The 23597-nt window shown below is 46.2% G+C and overlaps 1 protein-coding gene across 2 annotated transcripts in view; it reads left to right on the top strand.

Moving 5' to 3' along the window:
• The window catches only part of CBL (Cbl proto-oncogene), a 63636-nt gene that overhangs the window by 6755 nt on the left and 33284 nt on the right, over window positions 1-23597 (top strand). For both annotated transcript variants that reach the window (XM_029075083.2, XM_029075081.2), the window contains exon 2: window positions 11802-12049. In XM_029075083.2, the coding sequence (XP_028930916.1) occupies window positions 11802-12049 (248 nt within the window). The remainder of the gene's footprint in view (window positions 1-11801; window positions 12050-23597) is intronic.

The raw sequence follows: 23597 nt of genomic DNA, 5'->3' as shown, positions 1-23597 counted from the left end.
TCTTTTCTGGCAGAACTGAGTTGGGATAGCCCTCATTGACTGTCTGAACCCCCTTATGGGGATCTGTGTCCCTTGGGCAGGGAGGTGGCAAACCTGGGGCTCTCAGAGGGAGCTGTGGCAAGCGGGGAGTGGTGGAATGCTCTTCCAGAGGCCTTTCCCCCAAGCAACCAGCCCCCTGCCATCGCTGCCGCTCCTCTCCCATGGGGTACAAGGGCCTGTGTCCATGGCCCACACATGGAGCGGCAGCCGGGCCAATTAACTGAACGTCCCTCCCCTCTCTTCCCTTGCCTTTTCTTGCCCCCCTCCCCTCCCTCCACCCTGCTTACTGAGAGCTTTTTCTTAGAGCACATATCTTGAGCTGTAAGTTGTGCAATGCACGGATATGAATTCATTAACAAAGGTTAGATGGTGTCAAGAGTGTGTGGAGCCAGCCCTGCTCCGGAGATCCTAGCAGGGGCGGGGTTCGAGCTTGCCTCGTTTTTGAGGAATATCTATACTTAAAATGAACCACGGATTCCTTCTGTACCTCGGACTTGGAGGAGGTGTCAAGCTTGATTTGATATTCGGATCTCTTAACGTTTATTAATTCCCAGAACGATAAGGTTATTTGTAAGAGGAGCAACATGGCCTAGTGGAAAGAGCGTGGGCTTGGGAGTCAGAGGAACTGAGTTCTAATCCCAACTCCCGCACATACCTGCTGGGTGACCTTGACAAGTCGCTTCTCTGGGCCTCAGTGCAAAATGGGGATTAGATATCTGTTCTCCCTTCTACTTAGACTGTGAACCCCTTGTGGGATCTGATTATCGGTATCTACTGTACTGTACTCTCGACTCTAATAATAATAATAATAACTGTATTATATGTATTATATGTATATGTATTATAATAATTATAATAATAATTTAGAATGATAATTTCTAGAATTTACCCCATCTCTTTGATTCGTCGAGCTGTATTTTGCCTCAATGAAAGTTCAGGAAGATTTGACGGGAGATAACGTGTACTCGCGAGATAACTGAAAGCGATGGTGTGGTAATTAGCTATTTGCTGCAGATGATAACTGATAGAGTGCTCTTAATAATAATACTACAGTTATTATTATTGTAAATGATAATAATGAGGGTGGTGGCGGTGAATCCTTCTTAATTGCCTTTGGTTGGAAGTTGTTTTGGTATAGGAAAAAGATGGCCAACTGTAGGACTCATTTTCCCTACCCTCTCTCCCTTCTGTGTCTCCAGTACATTTAACTCTTTCCCCTTTAAGCACTTTTTAATTTTATTTTATTGATATTTGTAAAGTGTTTACTGCTTGCCAGGCACTGTACTAAGTGCTGGGGTAGATACAAAGTAATCAGGTTGGACACAGTTCATGGCCCACACGGAGCTCACAGTCTTAATCCACATAGAAAAGTTCAGTGAATTGCCCAAGATCACCCAGCAGACAAGCAGCAGAGAAGGGATTAGAACCCAGGTCCTTCTGACTCCCAGGTCCCTGCTGTAGCCACTAGGCCATGCTGGATCACTTGATATTCACTCCACCCCCAGCCCCATAACACTTAGATACAGATCCATAATTTATTTTAATGACTGTCTCCCCCTCTAGACTCTAAGCTTCTTGTGGTCAGGAAGCATGGAAGCAGCATGACCTAATGGGGAAGCAGCTTGGACTAGTGGATAAAGCCTGGGCCTGGTAGTCAGAAGGATCTGTATTCTAATCCTGGCTCTCCCACTCGTCTGCTCTGTGACGTTGAGCAAGTCACTTCACTTTTTTGTGCCTCAGCTCCCTCATCTGTAAAATGAGGATTAAGAACTGTGAGCCCTATGTGGGGCAGGGATTGGGTCCAACCTGATTAGCTTGTATCTACCCCGGTGCATAGTACAGTGCCTGGTGTACATTCATTCATTCATTCCGTCGTATGTATTGAGCGCTTATTGTGCATACTAAGCGCTTGGGAGAGTACAAAACAACAATAGACACATTCCCTGCCCACAACAAGCTTACAGTCTTGGCGGGTGGGGGAGGTGGGGTGGGGAGACAGACATCAATACAAATAAAGAAATTACAGGTATGTACGTAAGTACTTAAATACTGTTAAAAAAAAAACCCGAAACTTTTATCGATTTGTATTCTCCCACGGGCTTAGTACAGTGCTCTGTACAGAGTGCTTAATAAATGCCATTGATTGATCGACTCACTGCCATCGCCTTTTGAATATATCCACTGTTACCGAACAGCATGTAAGGGTGTTCTTCCATCAAGTGAGCCGGTCCCTTCACTGGCCTCCACTCCACCTCTGGTTCCCAGGAAATGTCTGGTTCACCAGTCACTTGCCCAGAGCAACATCCTCAAGGTTGAGGCCGAATAGAGCTCTTAGCCCACGTGACCAATCAATCAATGGTATTTATTGAGAGCTGACTATTGCGGAGCCCTCTACTGAGTGCTTGGGCGAGTACAACAGAATTGGCAGACACGTAACCTGCCTACAATGAGCTTACAGTCTAGAAGGGGTCTATTTAGGATGTCTTAGTGTTTACTCAGGATCAATCAATCAGTGGTAATTTATTGAGTGCTTACCATAATAATATTAATGTTGATATTTGTTAAGCGCTTACTTTGTGCAGAACACTGTTCTAAGCGCTGGGGGGAGTACAAGGTAATCAGGTTGTCCGACATGAGGTTCCCAGTCTTAATCCCCATTTTACAGATGAGGTAACTGAGGCACTATAGGCAGAGCACCTAACTAAGCCCTTGGGAGAGTGCAGTACATCAGAGTTGGTAGACACGGTCCCTGCCCGCAGCGAGCTTGCAGTCTAGAGTATCGACGAACTCATGCTTAGGCGGCTTCCTTGGGTGCTTTCAGAAATGGCTTTCCGGGTGCCTTTTCCACTCGCCGTCGTGAGATTTCGGGCGACGGTGCAAAGTGCAGGAGGAAACTGCTCAGGAAGCACAAAGCTCATTTCCTCACAAAGCTTCGAGCCAAGGCCAAAAATGTGGACAAGGACTCGGGTCGCTCTAGAATTTACCCCATCTCTTTGATTCGTCGAGCTGTATTTTGCCTCAATGAAAGTTCAGGAAGATTTGACGGGAGATAACGTGTACTCGCGAGATAACTGAAAGCGATGGTGGGGTAATTAGCTATTTGCTGCAGATGATAACTGATAGAGTGCTCTTAATAAGTGTGGTTCTGCCATAGGGTGGTATTTGAGGCATCTGATGTAGCAATTATTGTTCGGAACCTGAATAGAGTTTTGGTAAGTGGGTGAAGGAGAACAGTAATTAAGAATTTAAGGGCTTTTTTGGGTGCCCATTACTCAATGATACAGCTTCATTGAAAATAAAATGCAAGTTACTAATTGCTTTGTTTTAGAAAAATATAATCATAATGTAAAGATGAACTGCGGGGTGTGTATTTAAAAGCTGTACTGCTCCTCAAGTCACTGATTTAAAAAAAAGGCACACGAAGGAGAAAGACTCTAACATAATAATAATAATGTTGGTATTTGTTAAGCGCTTACTATGTGCAGAGCACTGTTCTAACTGCTGGGGGAGATACAGGGTAATCAGGTTGTCCCATGTGAGGCTCCCAGTCTTAATCCCCATTTTACAGGTGAGGTCACTGAGGCACAGGGAAGTTAAGTGACTTGCCCACAGTCACACAGCTGACATGTGGCAGAGCCGGGATTCGAACCCATGACCTCTGGCTCCCAAGCCCGGGCTCTTTCCACTGAGCCACACTGCTTCTCTAACATGCATCCTATCAACCCATCAAGGGTAATTTATTAAGCACTTAATGTGTGCAGAGCACTGTACTAATCTGCGAGCGTGTCAAGGGCAAAAGATCTGGACACTCAGGGGCTTGTGATCGCTGCAAGGGTTTACGGGGACTGATGAGAAGGCAGCCCACCCTCCTCGTCGTTACTCTGCCGGCCGCTTGCCGAAAACCCTCAGAGCTTGGGTACGCCACACCCGTGACGAGCCCCCAGACCAATACCATGGGTTGGAAATATAACAATAATATTGTGGTATTAGTTAAGCTCTTGCTTACTACCTGCCGAGCTCTGTGCTGAGCGCCGGGGAAGATCCAATCCAACTGAGAAGCAGCTGTGACCTAGTGGATAGAGCCCGGATCTGGGAGTCAGACGGACTTGGGTTCTAATCCCAGCTTTGCCAATTGCTTGCTGTGTGTGTGGGCACGTCCTCAACTTCGCTGGGCCTTAGTTACCTCATCTGTAAAATGGGGATTCAGCCTACCTCCCTCTTAGACTCTGAGCCTCATGCGGGACAGGGACTATCCAATTGAGAAGCAGCGTGGCTAAGTGGCAAGAGCCCAGGCTTGGGAGTCAGAGGACGTGGGTTCTAATCCCGGCTCTGCTGCTTGTCGGCTGTGTGACCTTAGGCAAGCCACTTCACTTCTCTGTGCTTCAGTTACCTCATCTGTAAAATGGGGATTAAGACTGTGAACCCCATGTGGACCAACCTGATTAGCTTGTATCTACCCCGGCGCTTAGAACAGTGCTTGGCACATAGTAAGCGCTTAACAAATATCAACCTAAGTAACCTGTACCTATCTCAGTGCTTAGATCAATGTTTGATGCATAGGAAGCGCTGTAACAAATACCAGAAAGGAAAATCAGGTTGGACATATTCATCCCCGTAGTTGGTGTTGAAGTATTTGGGGCTCCTGTGGAGCTTGGGGTCTGAAAATCACCGTGGTGGGAGCCCTAAAAAGTAAGGTAATGTCCGTTGTAAGGGCTGTCCGCAACCTTGGTCCAACCTAAAAATGTCAAGGTGGGTAGTGAGAGGGTATCGTCTGAGTGGGAAAAGTTGAGAGCTTGTAGTAGTGGGAATGATAGTAATAATAATAATTACAGTATTTGTTAAGCACTTACTGTGCACAAAGCACTGACCTAAGGACTGGGATTCATTCAGTCGTATTTATTGAGCGCTTACTGTGTGCACAGCACTCTACTAAGCACTTGCAAGAGTACAGTCCAACAGTAAACAGATACATGCCGTGCCCACAGCGAGATTGCAGTCTGGAGGATGAGCTTTTAAACAGATTGGACACAATCCCTACCAGACATGTGGTTTACAGTTTGGGAGGGAGAAAGTGTATTTTATCCCCATTTTACAGATGAGGTAGCTGAGGAAGTGAAGTGACTTCCCCAGGGTGACACATCAGGCGCGAGGGGCAGAGCCAGCATTAGATCGTAGAACTGCTGACTCCCAGGCCTGTTATGCCCCATCCACTAGGTCACACAGATGCTCAGTATTGCTTTTGGAGAAGCGGGGGCGGGACCTGGAAAAGCAGAACGCAAACTCCTTTCAGAGCTTAAAGGACTCACAAGGAGTCTGTAACTGAATTAGACGCTCATTTGCTCTCCCACACTTTTAACTCTTTAAAGGGAAATTTTAAAGCTTGAAGCTCAACGCCGTCTACCACGATTGAAGTCGCTTTCCAGTCTTCTCCTACAGATTCAAGACTTCTTCGGGCGGCCGAGGGAGCAACCCAGGGAAAAGAGGACTATGTATGGGGAAAGGAGTGTAGGACGTGGAACGGGGCACACTGCTGGTCTCTCTCCCAGGGCTGTGCACATTCCTTTGACATTGTCCGGAATGATGCTGCAAGTACCCAGGCAGAGAAGTAAACAAAAGGCAGCCATTTGTATTGCTGCAGGACTAAGAAAACAATATAAAGTTTGCCAAATGGAGGACAAACTCGGTAGGAAGGCGAGTGACGTTGCAGCTTTTTTCTTCCTTGCTCTTGACAATGGAGGGTTGAGAATGCTTCCCCCCCCCCCACCCCATTGTTAAGGAAGTTGTGTTACCTAATTCAGGGGTGGAAAATTAAGCCGGCCGATGCCCAGACTCATTGGAGCACTTATCCATGCTCCTAATGTTAACTTAGGATGTGAAACGTTCACTAGGGACCCTTCCTGAAAGCTTTTCTAGAGGTGGTGGATTGTCAAGCCATGTTTCTCCCTCTCTCTCTCTTCCCCTCTTGCTCCCCAGGGATTTGACTGATGCAAGTTCCTCCGTTCATTTAAAGTGTAGTCATTTCTGCTGTACCACCGTAGTTGTGTTCTGGAAAAAGCTTGCCTTTTGGGAAAATTGCATTATAGTAACCATTGATTCAGTGGGAATTAATGGGTTGCGGGTAGATGTTTCCCGATGCAGATTCCTCTGTCGTGGTGTCCATCACTCACAGAGATGATTTACAGTCTTGCCATTCACTGTTTTTTCAGTGTATCTAAATCAATCACTCCAGTGGCGTTTATTGAGCACTTCCTGTGTGCGGACCACTGGATTGAACACTGGGAAGAGTAGAATTCAGTAAAATCGGAAGACATGATCCCCACCCACATGGAGCTTACAGGGCTAGAGGGGAAGACAGACTTATTTTAAATTACAAATTAAATTATAAATTACAGGTAGGGGAAATGGGAGAGTACAAGGATATCCTCTAGCCTGGAAGCTCAATGTGGGCAGGGATTGCGTCGGCCAACTCTGTTATAGTGTAACCTCTCAAGTGCTTAGTACAGTGCTCTGCACATAGTAAATGCCCAGTGAATGCCATTGACAATGTACATATTGTAAAGCTTCAAAAATCCAGAGCATCACAAAGCACAGTACAGTAAATAAAATGTGATATATCATAGTCAGAAAGATGTCATTTACTAAGTGCTTACTCTGTGTTAAGCCCTAGGGTAGGATCCCCAAAATCAGGTTGGAGATTGTCCCTGCCCCGAACAGGGCCCCCACTGTAAGGAGGAAGGCGAGCAGGGAATTGGTCCCCATTTTATGAGGAGGCACAGAGAGGTGAAGTGACTTGCTGGAACCTGCAAGGCAGACAAGAGGTGGGAGTCTATAAGCTTGCCGTAGACAGGGAATGTGTCTGTTTATTGTTATATTGTACTGTGCCAAGCACTTAGTACCATCCTCTGCACACAGTAAGCGCTCAGTAGATTCGATTGAATGCATGAGTGAATGAATGACCGGGACTAGAACCCAGGTCTCCTGACTCCCAAGCCCAGGGTGCCTCAGAAGGTTGGGACGCATGACCGCTTCACCCTTTGTCCGACATTCCTTTCCTCCCCTCCCCATCGGCATGTGCACACCCCATCTACCTACGCTGGTTGTATTTGCACCTGCCTGTCAATCCTATATTCCAGAACACACTTCTATCCTAGGAAGAACGTTCCCTAATTCTTTGAGTGTGCCCTAGCTCAGTCGTGTAATGAAAGCATCCATCAGGGCAGGACTGACTAGACTTGCTCGATATCAGGAGCCAAAGAAGTTTTCCTCAGCGGGAAGCTCCGAAAAATATACACTGGGCAGTTTTGCCCCGACTCTTTGATCAAGTGGATGAGCTCAAGAACATATACTTCACATCACTGCCGAGAGTATTTTTCTAAAGCATTCTGCAGAGATCTCTCCTCATTAAATCAGTCAATCAGTCGTATTTATCGAGTGCTTACTGTGTGTATTTGGGAGCCGTTCCTCACCCACACGGAGCTGAAACTCTTGAGCATTAGTAGTAATGGTATTTATTGAGGGCCTTCTGGGTACAATCTACTGTACTGAACGCTTGGGAGACACACCAGGAGCCTCTATAAGACGATACTTTTTTATGGTATTTAAGTGTTTACTATGCCCCAGGTACTGCGCTAAGCGCTGGGGTCTTGTCTTCTGCCGTCGAGTCGACTTCGACCCGTAGCGACGCCATGGACGCATCTCTCCCAGAACGCCCCACCTCCATCTGCAGTCGTTCTGGTAGTGGATCCGTAGAGTTTCCTTAGTAAAAATATGGAAGTGGTTTACCGCTGCCTCCGTCCACGCAGTAAACTTGAGTCTTGCCCCTTGATTCTCTCCCATGCCACTGCTGCCCAGCACAGGTGAGTTTTGACTTGGACCAGTTGCTTTCCACTTGCTAACCAGTGGCCAAGCTAGGAATGAAATGGATATGCTTCTGCCTGACTCTCCCTTCTGTAGTCAAGACTGGTAGAGGACTGGGAACTCTCCAGGTGTGACCCTGAAAGAGAAAATGCTGGGGTAGATACAAGGTATTCAAGGTGAAAATAGTCCTTGTCCCACATTGGCCTCACAGTCTCAATCCCCATTTGGCAGATGAGGTAACGGAGGCACAGAGAAGTGAAGTGACTTGCTTAAGCTTACACAGCAGACATGTGACGGAGCTGGGATTAGAACCCAGGTCCTTCTGACTCCCAGGCCCGTGCTCCATCCATCAGGCTACGCTGCTTCTCACAGCTTGAGAAGGTACTGACCACAAGGAGTCTGCACTCTCAAACTGAGCGGATGCACATGGAAATATCAGATATGCCTATATTTTAAACAAGTGCTGAAGATGAACATCATTGAATAAACCCTATGCAAGTGTGAGAGGGAACTGACTGAAGGCTTGATGAGAATTGGCCGAACTGATTTTTTTTTTAATTAAATGGTACTTGTTTAGTGCTTACTGTGTGTCAAGCTTTGTACTAAGCACTGGAGTAGATAAAGGATCACTGGGCAGGCCACAGTCTCTGTTCAACTTGGGGCTCACAGTCTGAGTAGGAGGGAATAGGATTTAATGCCCATCTTACAGATGAGTTACTGTTTCAGGCACAGAGAAGGAAAGTGATGTGCCCAAGGTCCCACAGCCGACAAGTGGCAGAGCTGGGATTGGAAGCCAGGTCTTCTGACTCCCAGGCCCGTCCACTTTTAAACTCATTGTGGTCAGGGAACGGGTCTACCAACTCTGTTATATTGAACTCTCCCAAAGCTCTTAGTACAAAGCTCTGCACAGAGTAAGCGCCCAGTAAATGCAGTTGATTGTTCTGTTGATGGATTTCCTCTAGGCCACGCTGCTTAGTTGGGGAAGGCTTGGGAGGAGGTCGTGGAATTTTTGGAGGGCTCTGAAGGGGCTTTAAGGCCCCCCATCAGCCCTTACTCTCTTCTCCCGCTACACCCCCAGCTCACACTCTTCTTCATTCCTCCCACCTCATCCTGTGCCTCCTTCTTTCCTCTCCCACCTCTGGTCCCTTGCTCACACTCTTCCTGCTACCTGAAACTCCCTCTCCCCTTCAAATCTACCCACCCTCCTCAGTTTCAAAATCCTCCTGAAATCCAACCTCCTCCAAGAGGCTTTCCTAGATTAATTTTTCTTCTCCTCAGGTCATATCCTCCCATCTACTACCTCAGCTCGTAATATCTTGTTGTGTTGCATGGCCCTTTTACCTTTCAAGGTGCTTTCACATCAGTTGTTTCACTTGATCTCTCAGTTAAGCATCATCTCAGTATTTGGGCCCTCTAAACCACCCGTAGTACTTTTGTGCGTCTCGATTTATGTACACTGCTTTATGAGCACTTATTCATCATCATCTTCACCTTCCACTCTCCTCTTCCTCCTCTCTGGAAATGATTTTGTGCCTGTCTTCCCCATTGGACTGACTGCAGCCTGCCTGAAGGCAGGGGCCATGTTTTTGTTGCCTCGGTAATACTCTCCCTACCACTTAGTACAGTTCTTTACCCTTGGGTGCCCACTGAATACTGTTGGTTTACTGATTAAAGTAGCGAGCAACCTTTAGATCTGATGACTGTTTTTAGAGCTCAAAGCTCCCGAAACCCCATCCTCCATGAAGCCTCCCCAGAGTGACCCCTCCTGACTCGAGGCAACGATATTGCTCAGGAGCCTCTTCGATTTATCGAGCGCTTACGGGGTGCAGAGCACTGTACTAAGCGGTTGGGAGAGTACAGAGTTAGCAGACACAGTCCCTGCCCATAATGAGCTTACAGTTTAGAGAAGGCACCCTCATACCTTTTCTTTCTTTTTGTCCTTACTTATGTTCTCTCTAAACTGTACATTAGCCCTCTGCACCCCCGAAGGTAAGCTTCACCCTTAGTGGCCTCGCCTTTGAAGACAAAAGACAGTAGTGTGTAGCTGTGAACTTGGTCTGGCCCCTCGGATTAGATTTTCAGATTCCGGAGGGCGCAACTTGGGTTACTACTCTGTTAGTAATCGCTGTGTCTAATGTAGCGCTCTCCCCACTGTGGATACCCAATCAAAAGGGGTTAGCTTGCTGACTTCTACTTTTTACCGTCTAAGAAACCACATGTACAGGGCGACTGTGGTATTTGTGTAACAATGTCAACCAGGATATTGGTGTGACTCTGTAGTGCTATCTTGTATCTACCTCAGCACTCAGAACAGTGCTTGATGAGAGTTTAACAAATACCGTAACGATTATAATCTAAGAGGCTCTAGAGTTTCATGGAGGCTATATATACATGCAAGGAATTCTCGAGTTTGAATCAGTAAAGTCAGGTGATTCCGACAGATGCCTTCTCCACAGGACAGGTTACGGTGGGAATGAGCTCAAGTTGGTCCTGGCCAGACCTGGCAACAGTCTAATTCTCTTCGGATGCAAATGGCCCATTTTCTAATTGGCAGCAAGAGAGAAAAACCAAATGGCCCCAGGGAGAGTCAGGGAAAGCAGAAGTGACTAGAATGTATAGATTGTTTTTACCATTAAAATGTCATCCTCCTACAGGTGGGAATTTGGATAGCTCTGCCTTCAGTGTGCGATACTGATCTTGTTTTAGTCTTCGTAGCCAGCATTATATCAATCAGTCAGCTGTAATAATTGAGCGCTTACTGTGTTCAGAGCTCTGTACTAAGCGCTTGGGAGAGTATGTTGTAAGAGAGTTGGCAGACATGTTCCCCGCCCACGCTGAGCTTACAGTCTAGTCTTATTTGTGTTCTTTTGTACTGTACTCGCTCGAGCGCTTAGTGCAGTGCTCTGCACGCAGTAAGCACCCAGAAATGCCAATGATTGATTAATTGTTGAGATTAACGTGTAGCATACATAACTAAAGTGATTTCAGCTGCCTTCCTGGAAGAGTAAGTGCTCAGTAAGTACGATCGATTGATTCCTTTCCTTCTAGTGTGCATTATGCACTCTTTTTTCCAAAGTATTTAGTAAGTGGCACTGGGTTCCTAACATATGATTTATTGTCATATGCTTACATGTTTTTCTAATTCAACATATATTGATATCCAGAAAGTTCAAGATGCTGTCCTAGGAATTTAAATCAGAAGAAGGCCACTTTCAATAATTTGATAAGAAGGAAAGGGAAATTAAAAGGCATAGGTCAGCCCAGGAAGATCGTGGGAATTTAAGCAGAGCAAAAATTAAACACCGGCAGATGGTCAAGGCTGGGATCTTGCAGAATGCCCTAGCTTCCCAGCATGACTGTTTCTTGGGGTGATGGGAGCTTCTTCACTGACTTCAGGGACCAGTCTTTGCTCCTAGTCTTCACGGTTCAGCACATGCAAGGGTGTGAAGTGACAGGACTTGTGGTGGATTGCACTTGGAGGTGATGATGGGTTGGGGGGAAGGGGGAAAGACACACATACACACACGCACACTCACACTCTTCTGGCCTTGTTTTCCCCATCTGTAAAATGGGGTTAAATCCTCCCCGATCTTCTCCTCTCACCCCTCGCCTCATCCTTCCCCAGTCTTGCTCCCTTTCTCGGAAATAAGTACAGTGGTTATCACTGAAAGTCGTGGTCGTAATGTTGAACAAAGACACTGTAAATATACTTCTCAAGGCAGAAAATACTCAAAAGTATTTTTTTTTTTAATCTAGATTTAGTCAGTGGGGCATGGCACACCCTCCTCGGGCCCTCTTTCGGTTTTGAAGACTCAGTTAAGGGAACATTCAGTGAGTTATTTGCTCGTAGCTTTTAAATTGCCCCGCACAGCCAAGTGACTTTTCTGCTGGCCAATTTCTTCCAGGTGGTGCGTTTATGTCAGAACCCCAAACTGGCTTTAAAGAACAGCCCGCCATATATCTTAGACCTGCTGCCAGATACCTACCAGCATCTGCGCACCATCTTGTCAAGATATGAGGGTAAGATGGAGACACTTGGAGAAAATGAATACTTCAGGGTCTTCATGGAAAACCTGATGAAGAAGACCAAGCAGACCATCAGCCTCTTTAAGGAAGGAAAAGAGCGAATGTACGAAGAGAACTCTCAACCCAGGTAACGGCGACACTTCATAGATTCCTGTGAAGTGGATGGGTGTGTGCTAGAATATGCTTTCTGAGCTGGGTATGTGCTAAACTATCCAATCCAGGATTCCCTGAATTCTAGGTACTGTGAGTTGCTTTGGAGGGGGGCGGGGAGAAGGGTGAATTAAAGGGAAGGTGGCAGGCAATGACTTTTAAGACCCCTGTGCAAATGGAAGCAGGAAGCGGTTTTCCTCCAGCATGGAGGCTGCCTTCTGGATTAGCAAATGGACAGAGAAAACGCCGAGTACCATAGCTGCAAGAGTTTAGTCCTGCCTCATTTGAAATCTAAAGAATAAGCCTTGTTTGTCTTGTTCGAATCACCTTGCCCTGCTTCAGGCTGGGAGTAATGTTTCTTGTCCCAGTTACCTTGCAGCTATTAGCCACAGGTGTCTGAGCCCAGCTGTGTGCCGGAATAATGTTCAAATGCTTCCTTTTCGGTCTGAATAGTTTTTGGAAAATGAGTGGGATTGTATTGTTAAAAAATGTATTTGAGAAAGCATTCCTTTTTCAATGTAGAGAGGCTCTAGGGTTTGGAAATGAGAAATGGTTTTAAAGAATTTTTCCCAGAAGCTCAGAGCAGAAAGGGAACTGGGTTAGTTGGTTTTTCATGCAATCTCCTTTCTGTTAGGACTGCAAGCTAGAAAAATGTGGAAATGACACCAGACACGGTGTTTTAGTAGTGGCTGGCAGGAGGGAAGATGTCTTTGCAGTGATCGTTTCTTTCATTTGAATTAAAAGCACAAACGCGAAAATAGATTTCTATAATATGATCTTCAGTATGGATTGTGGTATTCCCTTTTGGCTCGGTTTCCTGCGTCTCCTCGTGAACCGAGCTAGTGTAGTTTGTGGGTGGTGCATTTTATATATATATAAAAAAAAAGTTGTTTCTCCCTACCCGATTTCCTCATTTTTGGTGCTTGTGTAGGAGGAGAAAGAACGTAACATTGAACAGATTTTCTATGGTTTTGGCTTCAGATGAAGGTTGTAGATGGATTACTGTTTTTTTAATGGTATTTAAGTGCTTACTATGTACCAGGCACCGTACTGAGCACCGGGGTACGTACAAGCTAATCCGGTTGGCCTCGTATGGTTTATGTTCATCTCTTCAGCTGGGATTCCATAACTCTGCCTCTGCTTGGGGCAAGCCTAATGGTGGCTCATAAGCCTGTCAGAGAATGGTGCTTAGTACAGGGCTCTGCACACGGTAAGCCCTCAGTAAATACCACTGATGAATTGATTGATGTCCCAGAATGTGCCCAGAGCTGGACGGTATTTGATTTGTTACCTTGAAGGCAGTAGGGGAGGATTTGCTAATAGTTCACTTCTGTTGCCGTTCATCACAGCAAGGTCTGAAAAATATTAAGGTTGAGGTCGTGCAGATGGGATATTTTTGCTGAAATTACATCCTAGTGTATACCTCGTAATATTGGAACTTCAAATTTGGCTAAAGCTTCTCTGTTTTCAAAGCCCTTTCACATCAGCGATCTCATTCCATCCTTGCGCCGTCGCTGGGAGGTAGGAGGAAGCAGGCCTTGTCCTTATTGTACAACTAGGGAAGCTGAGGCTGAGAAATCCAGGGGTGCACAGCTGGCCGGTGACAGAGCTGAAACTAACAACGGAACCTCAGAATGACCTCTGTCCCACACCTGCCTCATTTAAACAGGATTCCTGTGGTCCCGAGCTTTCTGGGATCTGTCCTGAGTTTGACTCCCAGGCCTTGGAAGCAGACTGGGAGGCAGGACTAATAGTATTTGATTTCAGAAGCAGTGATCCTGCCCTGCACTCAGCAAGATCTGCCAATGGTAGATTGGCCCCGGATAGATTTGGGCCATAATTTACCTGAAAAAATACATGTACTCCAAGATACGTAGCTATAATATTGTTTCCTTTGCAGCCAACTACTTTGTTAAAGAAACTTTCATTCATTCAGTCATATTGGACGAGAGCTTAGTGTGTGCAGAGCACTGTGCTGAGTGCTTGGGAGAGTACGCTATAACAATAAAACAGACACAGTCCATGCCCCCAGTGAGTTTTCAGTCTAGAGGGAGAGACAGACATTAATATAATTAAATTTACAGATATATACATAAGTGCTGTGGAGCTGGAACAGGGGAAACTGTTTCTCCTGTATATGAGATGGAAGACTTAGAGTTTAGACATCACATAGAACCAAGTAGGCAATGCTATCTTTTAAGAAAGATTAGGGTGTCCTAAAAGGGACTCATTTTCTAGAAATCAGGATTGGAAAAAAAAGAGGAAATGGAAATACCCAGCAATGCTTGTTACCCTGGGAAGTATCACCATTTGCCTGAGCAGGCATGCAGTGAAGAATCATCATCAGGCTACCAGTGGGGACCCCGCACAGGAGCAGGCCGCCATCTTTCCTGGGGTTCCAGATCTTGTTTTCTACCTCCCTGGAGCTGGAGGAATTGTCAAGCATATTTTTTTCAGTTCTGTCCCGGTTCTCCTTCTATCTGTTGTTTATCTTCTTCTCCAACTCTGATTCCATTTCTTCCTTCCTGTCGGGAAGTCCCTCAAGGCCCTGCTCTGGTGGGTCTCCTACTCTGAGCTCATGCACTCATGTGGCCTCAACCACCTAAATCAATCTCGCTAGCCTTGACCTTTTCCCATCCACTCTCTTGCAGTGTCTCTTGTTGGCAGGACACCTCCATCTGGTTGTTTCACTGACATCTTCAACTCCCATCCTCACTGTGTCTGAAGCCCACAGCCGTGGACTTGTTCTTGACTCCTTGACTTCCTTCAGCTCTCCCATTCAGTCCTTCTCTAAATCTTGCTCGTTTCCCCCCAGAATCCCAATCTGCCTTTCCTTCACCCAAAGGCCACCACCCTGGGGGTCCTCAAAATCAGTCAGTCGTATTTGAGCGCTTACTGTGTGCAGAGCACGTTACTAAGCACTTGGGGGAGAGTACAGTGTAACGAGGTGACAAAGTTGGTAGTCACATTCCCTGCCCACAACGAGTTTATAGTCTAAATGGTAAGCTCCTTGTGGGTGGGAAAATGCCTACCAATTCTGTTATATTGTACTCCCCCAAGCACTTAGTACAAGAGTTCTGCCCACAGTCAGTGCTCAGTAAATGCGACTGATTAATTGAAGCTTGTCATATCCCAGCTAGACTATTACGGCAAGCTTCAGCCTCTCCCCCATCTCCAGTCTTTACTTGCCTCTGCGACTCGAATCATCTTTCTAAAAAGTCACTCATCCTACGGCTCTCTTTTCCTCAAAAGCCTTCGGCGGTTATCTCTCTGCGTCAACCAGATACTGTTGACCATTGGCATCAGACTTCAGCTCCTTCTCCCTCCCTATCCATTCTCTTCTACCGCAACCCAGCTCACGCTGTCCATTTCCACTCAACGATCATGCTCAGCGTGCCTCGTTCTTGTCTTTCCCACCACTGACCTCTTTCTCACGTCCTGTCGACTCACTTCCTCTCCCTTCAAATCTGTTGGGGGACAGCTGTCCCCATCAGATTTATTTGAAGTATTTAAACCTTTACTATGGGCCAGGCACTAAGCGCTTGGGGTAGATACAAGCTAATCAGATTAGACACAGTACCTGTCCCACATGGGGCCCACAGTCTTCAACCCCATTTTACAGATGAGGTAACAGAGGCACAGAGAAGTGAAGTGACTTGCCCGTGGTCACCAACAGACAAATGGTGGAGCCAGAATTAGAACCCAGGCCCTTGCCTTATCCACTAGGTCACACTTCTGAGATCCCACCTCCTTCGGGAAGCCTTCTCGGATTATTTACTCTTTTCTCCAGGTTACAACCTCCCAGCTGTCACTTCAGCACTCACAAGCTCATATCACACCTCTGTCCATTTTGATCTCCGTGCCCTTTTCTTAAACACTTCTTTCCCCTTTCTCTAAACGATTATGTGTCCATCTCCCCCATTCATTTGTAAGCTCCTTGTGGGCAAGGGCCATCTCCCCTATGTCTGTTGTACTCTCCCCAGCGCTTAGTACAATGCTCTGCGCAGAGTAGCAGTTGAGTAAATACTTTGGATTTGCCACCCATTTGCTGTTTACCCTAGAAAGAGTCAGGCTGCTGAATGGTAAGCCTTGAGGGACACATTTGTATGCATTAACCTAAGCTATAAATAAAAAATGCCTTTGTTGAAATAGACTTGGGCAGGAGAGTACTGTACAATGGTTTGCACATATAGGCTCAGTAAACTTGATTGATTGAATGTTTGAGCCAAGTGCATTCCAGATGTGGACCTTTTGCCCCCAACGTCACCCATCTTTCCTTCATTCATTTAGTCGTATTTATTAAGCGCTTACTGTGTGCAGCGCACTGTTCCAAGCGCTTGGGAAAGTAGAGTACAACAATAAACAGTGACATTCCCTGCCCACAGTGAGTTCATAATCTGAGGGAGGGTGGGAAGCATTGCCCTAGGTGAGTGCCGTGGGACATTAAAAAATAAAAATCGAGGATGACCAAAGTGGCCCACATTTTGATGGTCATTCTTCCGAGAAAACAATTTCTTGCCGCGTGTCTTTCCCTGTGGAGCCTTCATATCCTGCCTGGAGGTGCTAGTCTTCTGCCCTCCCCCATTCTTTTTCCTGACTGGTTTAGAATTTCTCTGGAGGGCAGATGTGTCCTTAACTCGACTAGGAATGTGTCATTCACCAGAAGTGAATATTCAGACCCTTGCTGAGTTTGCATGGAACGACAACCCTGCCGCTGCTAAGGGAAGTTGGTTGAGTTTAGCTGGATTTAGGAACCCCCTCCATCATCTTAGGGGCCACTTATGGAGGGCAAATGGGCCGGATGGCAAGGGTGCAAATGTTTCATTGAAGAAGAGATATCCAGATCATGCTCATATCAGCTTATATGCAGAAAGGGCATCAGGTGTACTTCCAGAACGTAAATCTAGAGATAAACTTTTCCTTTGTGTTTTGTTGTTCGGAAATGAATTCAGCTAGGATCCCAGGCCATATTCTAGCCTGCTTCCTCTGACTTGTGTTGCTGCACCTGTTTCTGCTAAGACGGCTTTCAGGAAGTCAAAGTGGGATGATAGTCGTGAGTGTTACGTGATACCGAGGAATAAGTACAGCCGACGGCCCCAGACTTTGAAGCGAATGGAGACTTTCTTGCCATGCTTTCTTGGCCGGCTTGAGTAAAATTACCAAGGCTTAGACTGGTGGGGTCCCATTTTGAAGAAAATAGAAGACATCTTTAACTTAGTGTCATAGGCAGTTCACTTCAAAGCTGTCATGCGTATTTCAGTACGATCGTTGGTGGAGAGATTCATGGGCCACCTTCGCGGTGCAAAAACTGAGCTTTGTCGTTTTCTCAGGAGACCTTTAGTGTTCCTTAGTGCCATTTGCCTTAACCAGAAAGCTGTGCTTGTTTTTTAAGCGAAATCATTATCGTCAGGTCACCAAAAATGCTCTGGAAGCAACTCTGCACTCCTGGTGGTCGGACCACAGCCTCGATCGTGCTCTGGCTTCGAAACGGAAAGGGAGTGCTCTTCCAAAGGCACCCCCAACACTTGAAATGGAGGCCACCGCTGCTGAAGCTCGTTCGTCTAGACCGACAGCTTGCTTTGGGCAGGGAATGTGACTGTTATTGTGGTATTGTACAGTGCTCCGCACACAGTAAGCGCTCAATAACTACGCCTGAAAGAATGAAACTGTGAGGCAGCAGGGAACACTCGGTTCCCGTTTCCAACTCTGGGGTCCTCTCTGACCGACACCAGGTGTCCCCCAGTTGACCCTCGGGCCCAGACATTGGGCCGACTTCAGCCCCTCGACCGCTCTGGGGGCCTAATGTGGGACAGATGGATTCCAGGAAACCACCTCTGGGTCAGAAATGGGGCTAGTCTTCTTATGTGCGAGCTGAAAACACGTTCCTGTTCATGAGTCTTTTTGCAGTCACTGCTTAGGTATCTTGTGTGGTTGAGCAGCACCGGGCAGGAAAATGTGGTGTGTAACAAGTGAGGTGCAGATGGTGACATTACAGCCCTGTGACATCCCCCACCCCTGTTCCCCCTTGCCCCCTGCCACTTTAACTTTGAGGGGACTCATCTTGGACAACGGCTAAAAATGGATGTTTTGTACTTTTCTTTCAGAGCCGCTTGTGTCTAGCGTTGAGCTGCGGTGCCCTCGTAGTTACCAGAATGCCTCATTTGGGATTTCCGGCTCACAGTTAGTCTTCAGAAATCCACCAAAGGGAATTCTCATTTGGGTGGAAGAGCCCATAGGTTATTCCCCAGAGCCGTGCATCTTTAGCAAACCCCTATCTGTACCCAAGTTTTAAGGCACATAATCGTATTGCTATTTTGGAAGGCATTCAGAGGGTTTGACACTCCCTAGATCTTTAGAAAAGAGTTTGGTGTTTTCATCTGATGTGCCCTTTAAGGTATCCTACGGTCCTGAAGGCAGATGGGATAAGCTTGAATTTGTCTTGAGCCCTAGCCTCCCCCTTTCCCTTTTCATGTGTGGAGTCAGTTTGGGGGGACGTACTGGGGTGGCTCCGACTTCCAAAATGTCTGACATTCGCTTTTGAAGCGTTCCGGCAAGAGGGAGTCATGATGATGATTTCTTCCCCTTCGTAAAAATGGCCCTTTGGAGAAGCTCACAGTCCTGGCTTTCATGGGAAATGGAGCCTTCACGTCAAGGAGTTGAAACATGTTTTAATAGTCCTGTCTTTAATAGCATGCTTTCTGCTCAGCATTGCTGCCTCAGCAAGATTGCAGGAGCCTCCCGTTTGCTCCGGGGTAGACTGTTAACTAATCCTTCCAGGAAAAATGTTGCAGATATTCGCTGTCTTGTCGGAAGTGGGAATGCTTACACAGCTTCTGAAAGAGGAAGGAAGCTGATCCTAGGGAGGGAACTTTATTTCATTTATTTCTTTATCTATTTATTTTTGAGGCTGTGTTTCTCTGGTTAACTGCCGGGCTAGATGTTGCTTGGATCTCTGGTCTGAAATGCTTCTTTTTGTTCCGGGCCATGCTCAGCCTCCATGAGTCCAAATAGAATATTTCTGACTTAGAAGGGCAGAGAGAAAGTGATAGAGGATTGAGGAGAGATTCGAGGATTCAGTAATAATAATAATAATAACCGTAAAAAGACCAATGATACTGCTCTCAAATGATAGCATTGCTTTTAAGCGTGTGCTAGCGGGTAGAGAGCCACACCAATTAGTCAAACCCTCTCCTAATCACTTGGCTCTAATGAAGCTAACCCAGAGGCCTCCAAAGCTACAATACTTGTGAGAGCGATATCTGCATTTCAATTAGAGTATTTTAAAGAACAGTCTCCAAGTTGGCCACAAGAGCAGACTCCCTTGCCTGGCTGCAATATACAAGCAGCAATTACCCACTTAACTCCCCTCAGAGGAATCAGTTCTCTTGAAATGCTGGGAGCATCAGAACCCGAGCGAGGACGTGTTTCTGGTTTGGTTTTTTTTTATCCCCCCACATTGAGCACGAAACACATAAATGGGCCCGTGACTGCTGGAACGCCAAATCTCTTGGAGTGAATCTGGCATGGTGGGAACAGGATTCCAAGCGATCACTTGACTGTAAGCTCCTTGTGGGCAGGGATCATGTCCACCTACTCTACTGTGTTGTACCCTCTCAAGCACAGAGTAACAACTCAGTAAGCCCGTTGTTGGGTAGGGATCGTCTCTGTTTCCGAATTGTACTTTCCAAGCATTTAGAACAGTGCTGTGCACACCGAAAGCGCTCAGTAAATACGAATGAATGAAAGAATGAATTGGTTGATGGCTACCATCCCCACTGCTCTTAACGGGCAGGTGGGTTTCTTTTACAAGTGGACCCGGCTATTGAAATTCCAGGTTTGAGAGCTATTTATGTTAGGTTCTGATTGAGGGTCTTAACTTGTAATCTCTTGGTAAGTCTTAGTCTTTGTAGTTTAAAATATCTGGTTTGACACTCTACCAGGTAGTTTTTAAAGGACAGGAGATGTCTGTTTATTGTTCTTTTGTAATCTCCCAACCGCTTGGTACAGTGCTCTGCACCCAGTAAGCGCTCAATAAATACGATTGAATGAATGAATTAAATGAATAAAAAACGTGACCCTCAAAATGAAATCATTGGTCATTAAGATACTTTCCTAAGGAAACCCAAGATATCAACCAGTGGTATTTACTGAGTGCTTAACATGCAGAGCACTGTACTAAGCACTAGGAAGAGAACAATATGACAGAGTTGGTAGATTCGTTCTCTGCCCACAAGGAGTTTACATCTGGAGGGTGAGGCAGGCAGTAAAATAAATAAATAAAGATAGGAACGTAAATGCTGTGGGGCTGAGATTGGGGTGATTAGCAAGTGCTTCTAGGGTAAAGATCCAGGTGCATCGGGTGATGTAGGCGGGAGAGGGAATTGGGGAAATGAGGGCTCAGTCGGGGGGAGTTTTGATTTTAGGGGAGTTGTGAAGGTGAGGAGAATGGTGGTCTGTCAGTTTTGAAGCGGGGAGGGAGTTTCAGGCCAGAGGCAGGATGTGGGCCCGGGGGCAGTGACGAGATGGAGATACAGTAAGTTGGCGTTAGGGGAGTGAAATGTGCCGACTGGGTTGTAGTAGGAGAGAGCTCACTAAAGACAAAAAAGTCATTAGCAAAATATTAACTAAGTCCCAGACTAAGCCCCATTTTTCCTCATCTCCCATTCCATTTTGCATTGCCCTGACTTGCTCCCTTTGCTCTCCCCCCACCCCCAGCCCCACAGCACTTATGTACATATCTGTAATTTTATTTATTTGAATTGATGTCTGTCTCCCCCCTCCCCCCAGACTGTAAGCTAATTGTGGACAGGAAATGCCACTGTTTATTGTCGTGTTGTACTTTCCCAAGTGCCTCTATACAAGGTAAGCTCTCAATAAATACGATTGAATGATTGAGTGAATGAACTGGAACTATACATCTCAGATGAGGGGTTTTGGAGGAGGCAGTTTTCAGAAATACCTGATGAGACCTTCACCCCAGCTGTGTTAGAGACTGTAAGCTCATTATGGGCAGGGAACGTGTCAGCTAATTCCGTTGTACTGCACTCTCCCAAGCGCTTAGTACAGTGCTCTGTACATAGTAAGTGCTCGATAAATACGATCCACTAACAGAGACCAAGCCGGCTCTGATGGGCTTTGCGGTGAAAGTTGAATCCTGCCTGTGGGAAGATTGAGATACGGGAAATGCAGTTCACCATCGAAAGCCATTAGGAGGATAGCTAAACTGTCAGGGGAATGTTTTATTCTCAGTGAAGGTATCCTCTGCCCTCCAGTTTCTCCTCAGGCTAATAGTGATTTGGAACGAGGACGCCCTTTCTCCCCACCTGGCCAAGATTCATTCCCACATTAGCCATTGGGGAGGGGCTTACCCAGAAAGGCATTCTCATTTGCTAATTTGTTTTCCTCAAGGGAATAAAAAGAAAAAAGGTAGGAGAATTTAAGATTCCAAACCTCTGAAGGTTAGCTGGGTCATTCAGTGAGCCAACAGTAATAGGGTTCCTAGAAATCACTCATTCTGTAATATTTTTTAGCAAACAGGAGGTAGTAGACTCTTTACAGGGAGCGGGTGTTGGGTTTAAAATGTTTTAAAACTCTCTCTGCCCAGTGAAGAGGGAGGTTAGTACATTATTCCGGGATAATCTTCCTGTTTAGTACAAGATTTACAGTCTTTAGATGGTAAGTTCCTTGTGGGCAGGGAGCACGTCTTTCAACTCTGTTTTATCGGACCGTCCCAATTCTCTGCACCTGGTAAGAACTCAATAAATTCCACTAATTTTTGCAGTCTTTTTTTTTTTTTGCCTTCGGAAAAATGTCCACAATGTGCCTTTTCTGAGTGTTTTGTACCAGGTTTTAGACTGTCAAGATGTCAGGCCTCCTGTTCGTTAACCCATATTGTTTTATTAAGGCTTCTGCTCATAGATTGATTCATCGTACTGTTATTATGAGAGGCACTTCAAATAGCTCTTAAATTCTTTGTGTGCCGCTTTGCTGTATGAAGATGTGTGTGTGTGTGTGTGTGTGTGTGTGATTTCTTCCATTTTCTGTTAATTTACACCTCCAGACACAATCTTTTGCAACAGACACATCTGTCGCTAGGGCATTTTTCAAAAGTTCCCTTTGTGCTGCAGTGACTGGATTTAGTGCACACAATGAGCCCTGTTTGCTTTATTGCTTAGCAGTGACAATATGCAAGTCCCACACAAGCTCTGCTGAGCCGAGAGGAAAGGATAAGAAGGCAGTGAGTCAGGGTTAAAAACCCTGGAGGCCGAAGCGCTGGAAAGAGCTGCTGATATTCTAAGCATTTCCTCATCATTTCTATATATAGCTCACCAGAAAACAACAATTAGGCCTTTGGTTAGAGGTGCTGGCTACTTCGGTCCTCTCGGATCCTAACCAAAGATGAGGCCCAACTTTATCAAAGATAGGAAGCTTCAGGCAGAGCACCTCCCACATCTAAATACTTTCCATTCACCCCCTTTTTTCCCAGTGGTCTTTGTTAAGCGCTTTCTATGTGCCAGGCACTGTCCTAAGCGCCGAGGCAGATACAAGCTCATCAGGTCGGGCACGGTCCCTTTCCCACACGGGGCTCACAGTCTTCATCCTCGTACAACTGAGGTGACGGAGGCCCAGGGAAGTGACTTTCTCAAGGTCACATAGGGGACAAGTGGAGCTAGAATTAGAATCTGGGTCTTTTTGATTCCCAGGCTCTATCCAGTAAGCCACGCTGCTTCCCTTGACTTGTTCTGGGCTCCCTAGCAATCAGTCAGTCAGGTATTTACAGTCGCTAGACTGTAAGCTCATTGTGGGCAGGGATTGTGTCCGTTTATTCTTATGTTGAACTCTCTCAAGCTTTTAGGACTGTGCTCTGTACTCAGTAAGCGCTCAATAAATACAATTGACTAAGCGCTTGGGAAGGTACAATATAATTGAGTTGTTCGTTGTGAATCCCCGCCCACGAGGCGCTTAGAGTTTTCAGGGGGGTAAGCATATTAAAAGAAATTAGAGGTAGGGAATAGACTAAGAGGGTATTTGCATATATGTTGTGGGGCATCAGAGTGCTTATGGGGGACCCATCTAAGTCCTGTGCAGCGAGACCGCCACTCCTGTGTCCATCAAAATCTTCCCAGTCTGTTTTTGAGAGAGCAGCTTCCATTTGGTATTTTGGTGCTAATATGCAACAGGCTCCCGCTAACCAAGGTGTACGGATAAGGTGAACGAAGAGAGGGCTCAAATTTTGACTCTCATTTGACTGGTAGGTAGTTAGAACAGATGGACCCTAAAATCTCTCCTCAATTCCCAGACTGGCTTTGGCCCGGTGGACGTGCCTTGAGACCCTCCAAATCTCCCGCCCTCTAAAGTTCACTCCGTTTCCTCCGATCGCCAGTATTGCAGGGGGGGGCGGGTCATGGGTGGGTCACAGAAGCAGGTCAGCCTGTTCCCATGGAAGACTTGACCTCTGACAAGTCATTGACTCAGAAGCGTTAAGTTAACAGGTAAACAGAAGTGAACTGATCAAGTGTCAGGAT

The sequence above is a fragment of the Ornithorhynchus anatinus genome, chromosome 11 (genome assembly GCF_004115215.2).
Source record: "Ornithorhynchus anatinus isolate Pmale09 chromosome 11, mOrnAna1.pri.v4, whole genome shotgun sequence".
Lineage (NCBI taxonomy): Eukaryota > Metazoa > Chordata > Mammalia > Monotremata > Ornithorhynchidae > Ornithorhynchus > Ornithorhynchus anatinus.
This window is presented reverse-complemented; position numbering and strand designations above follow the sequence as displayed.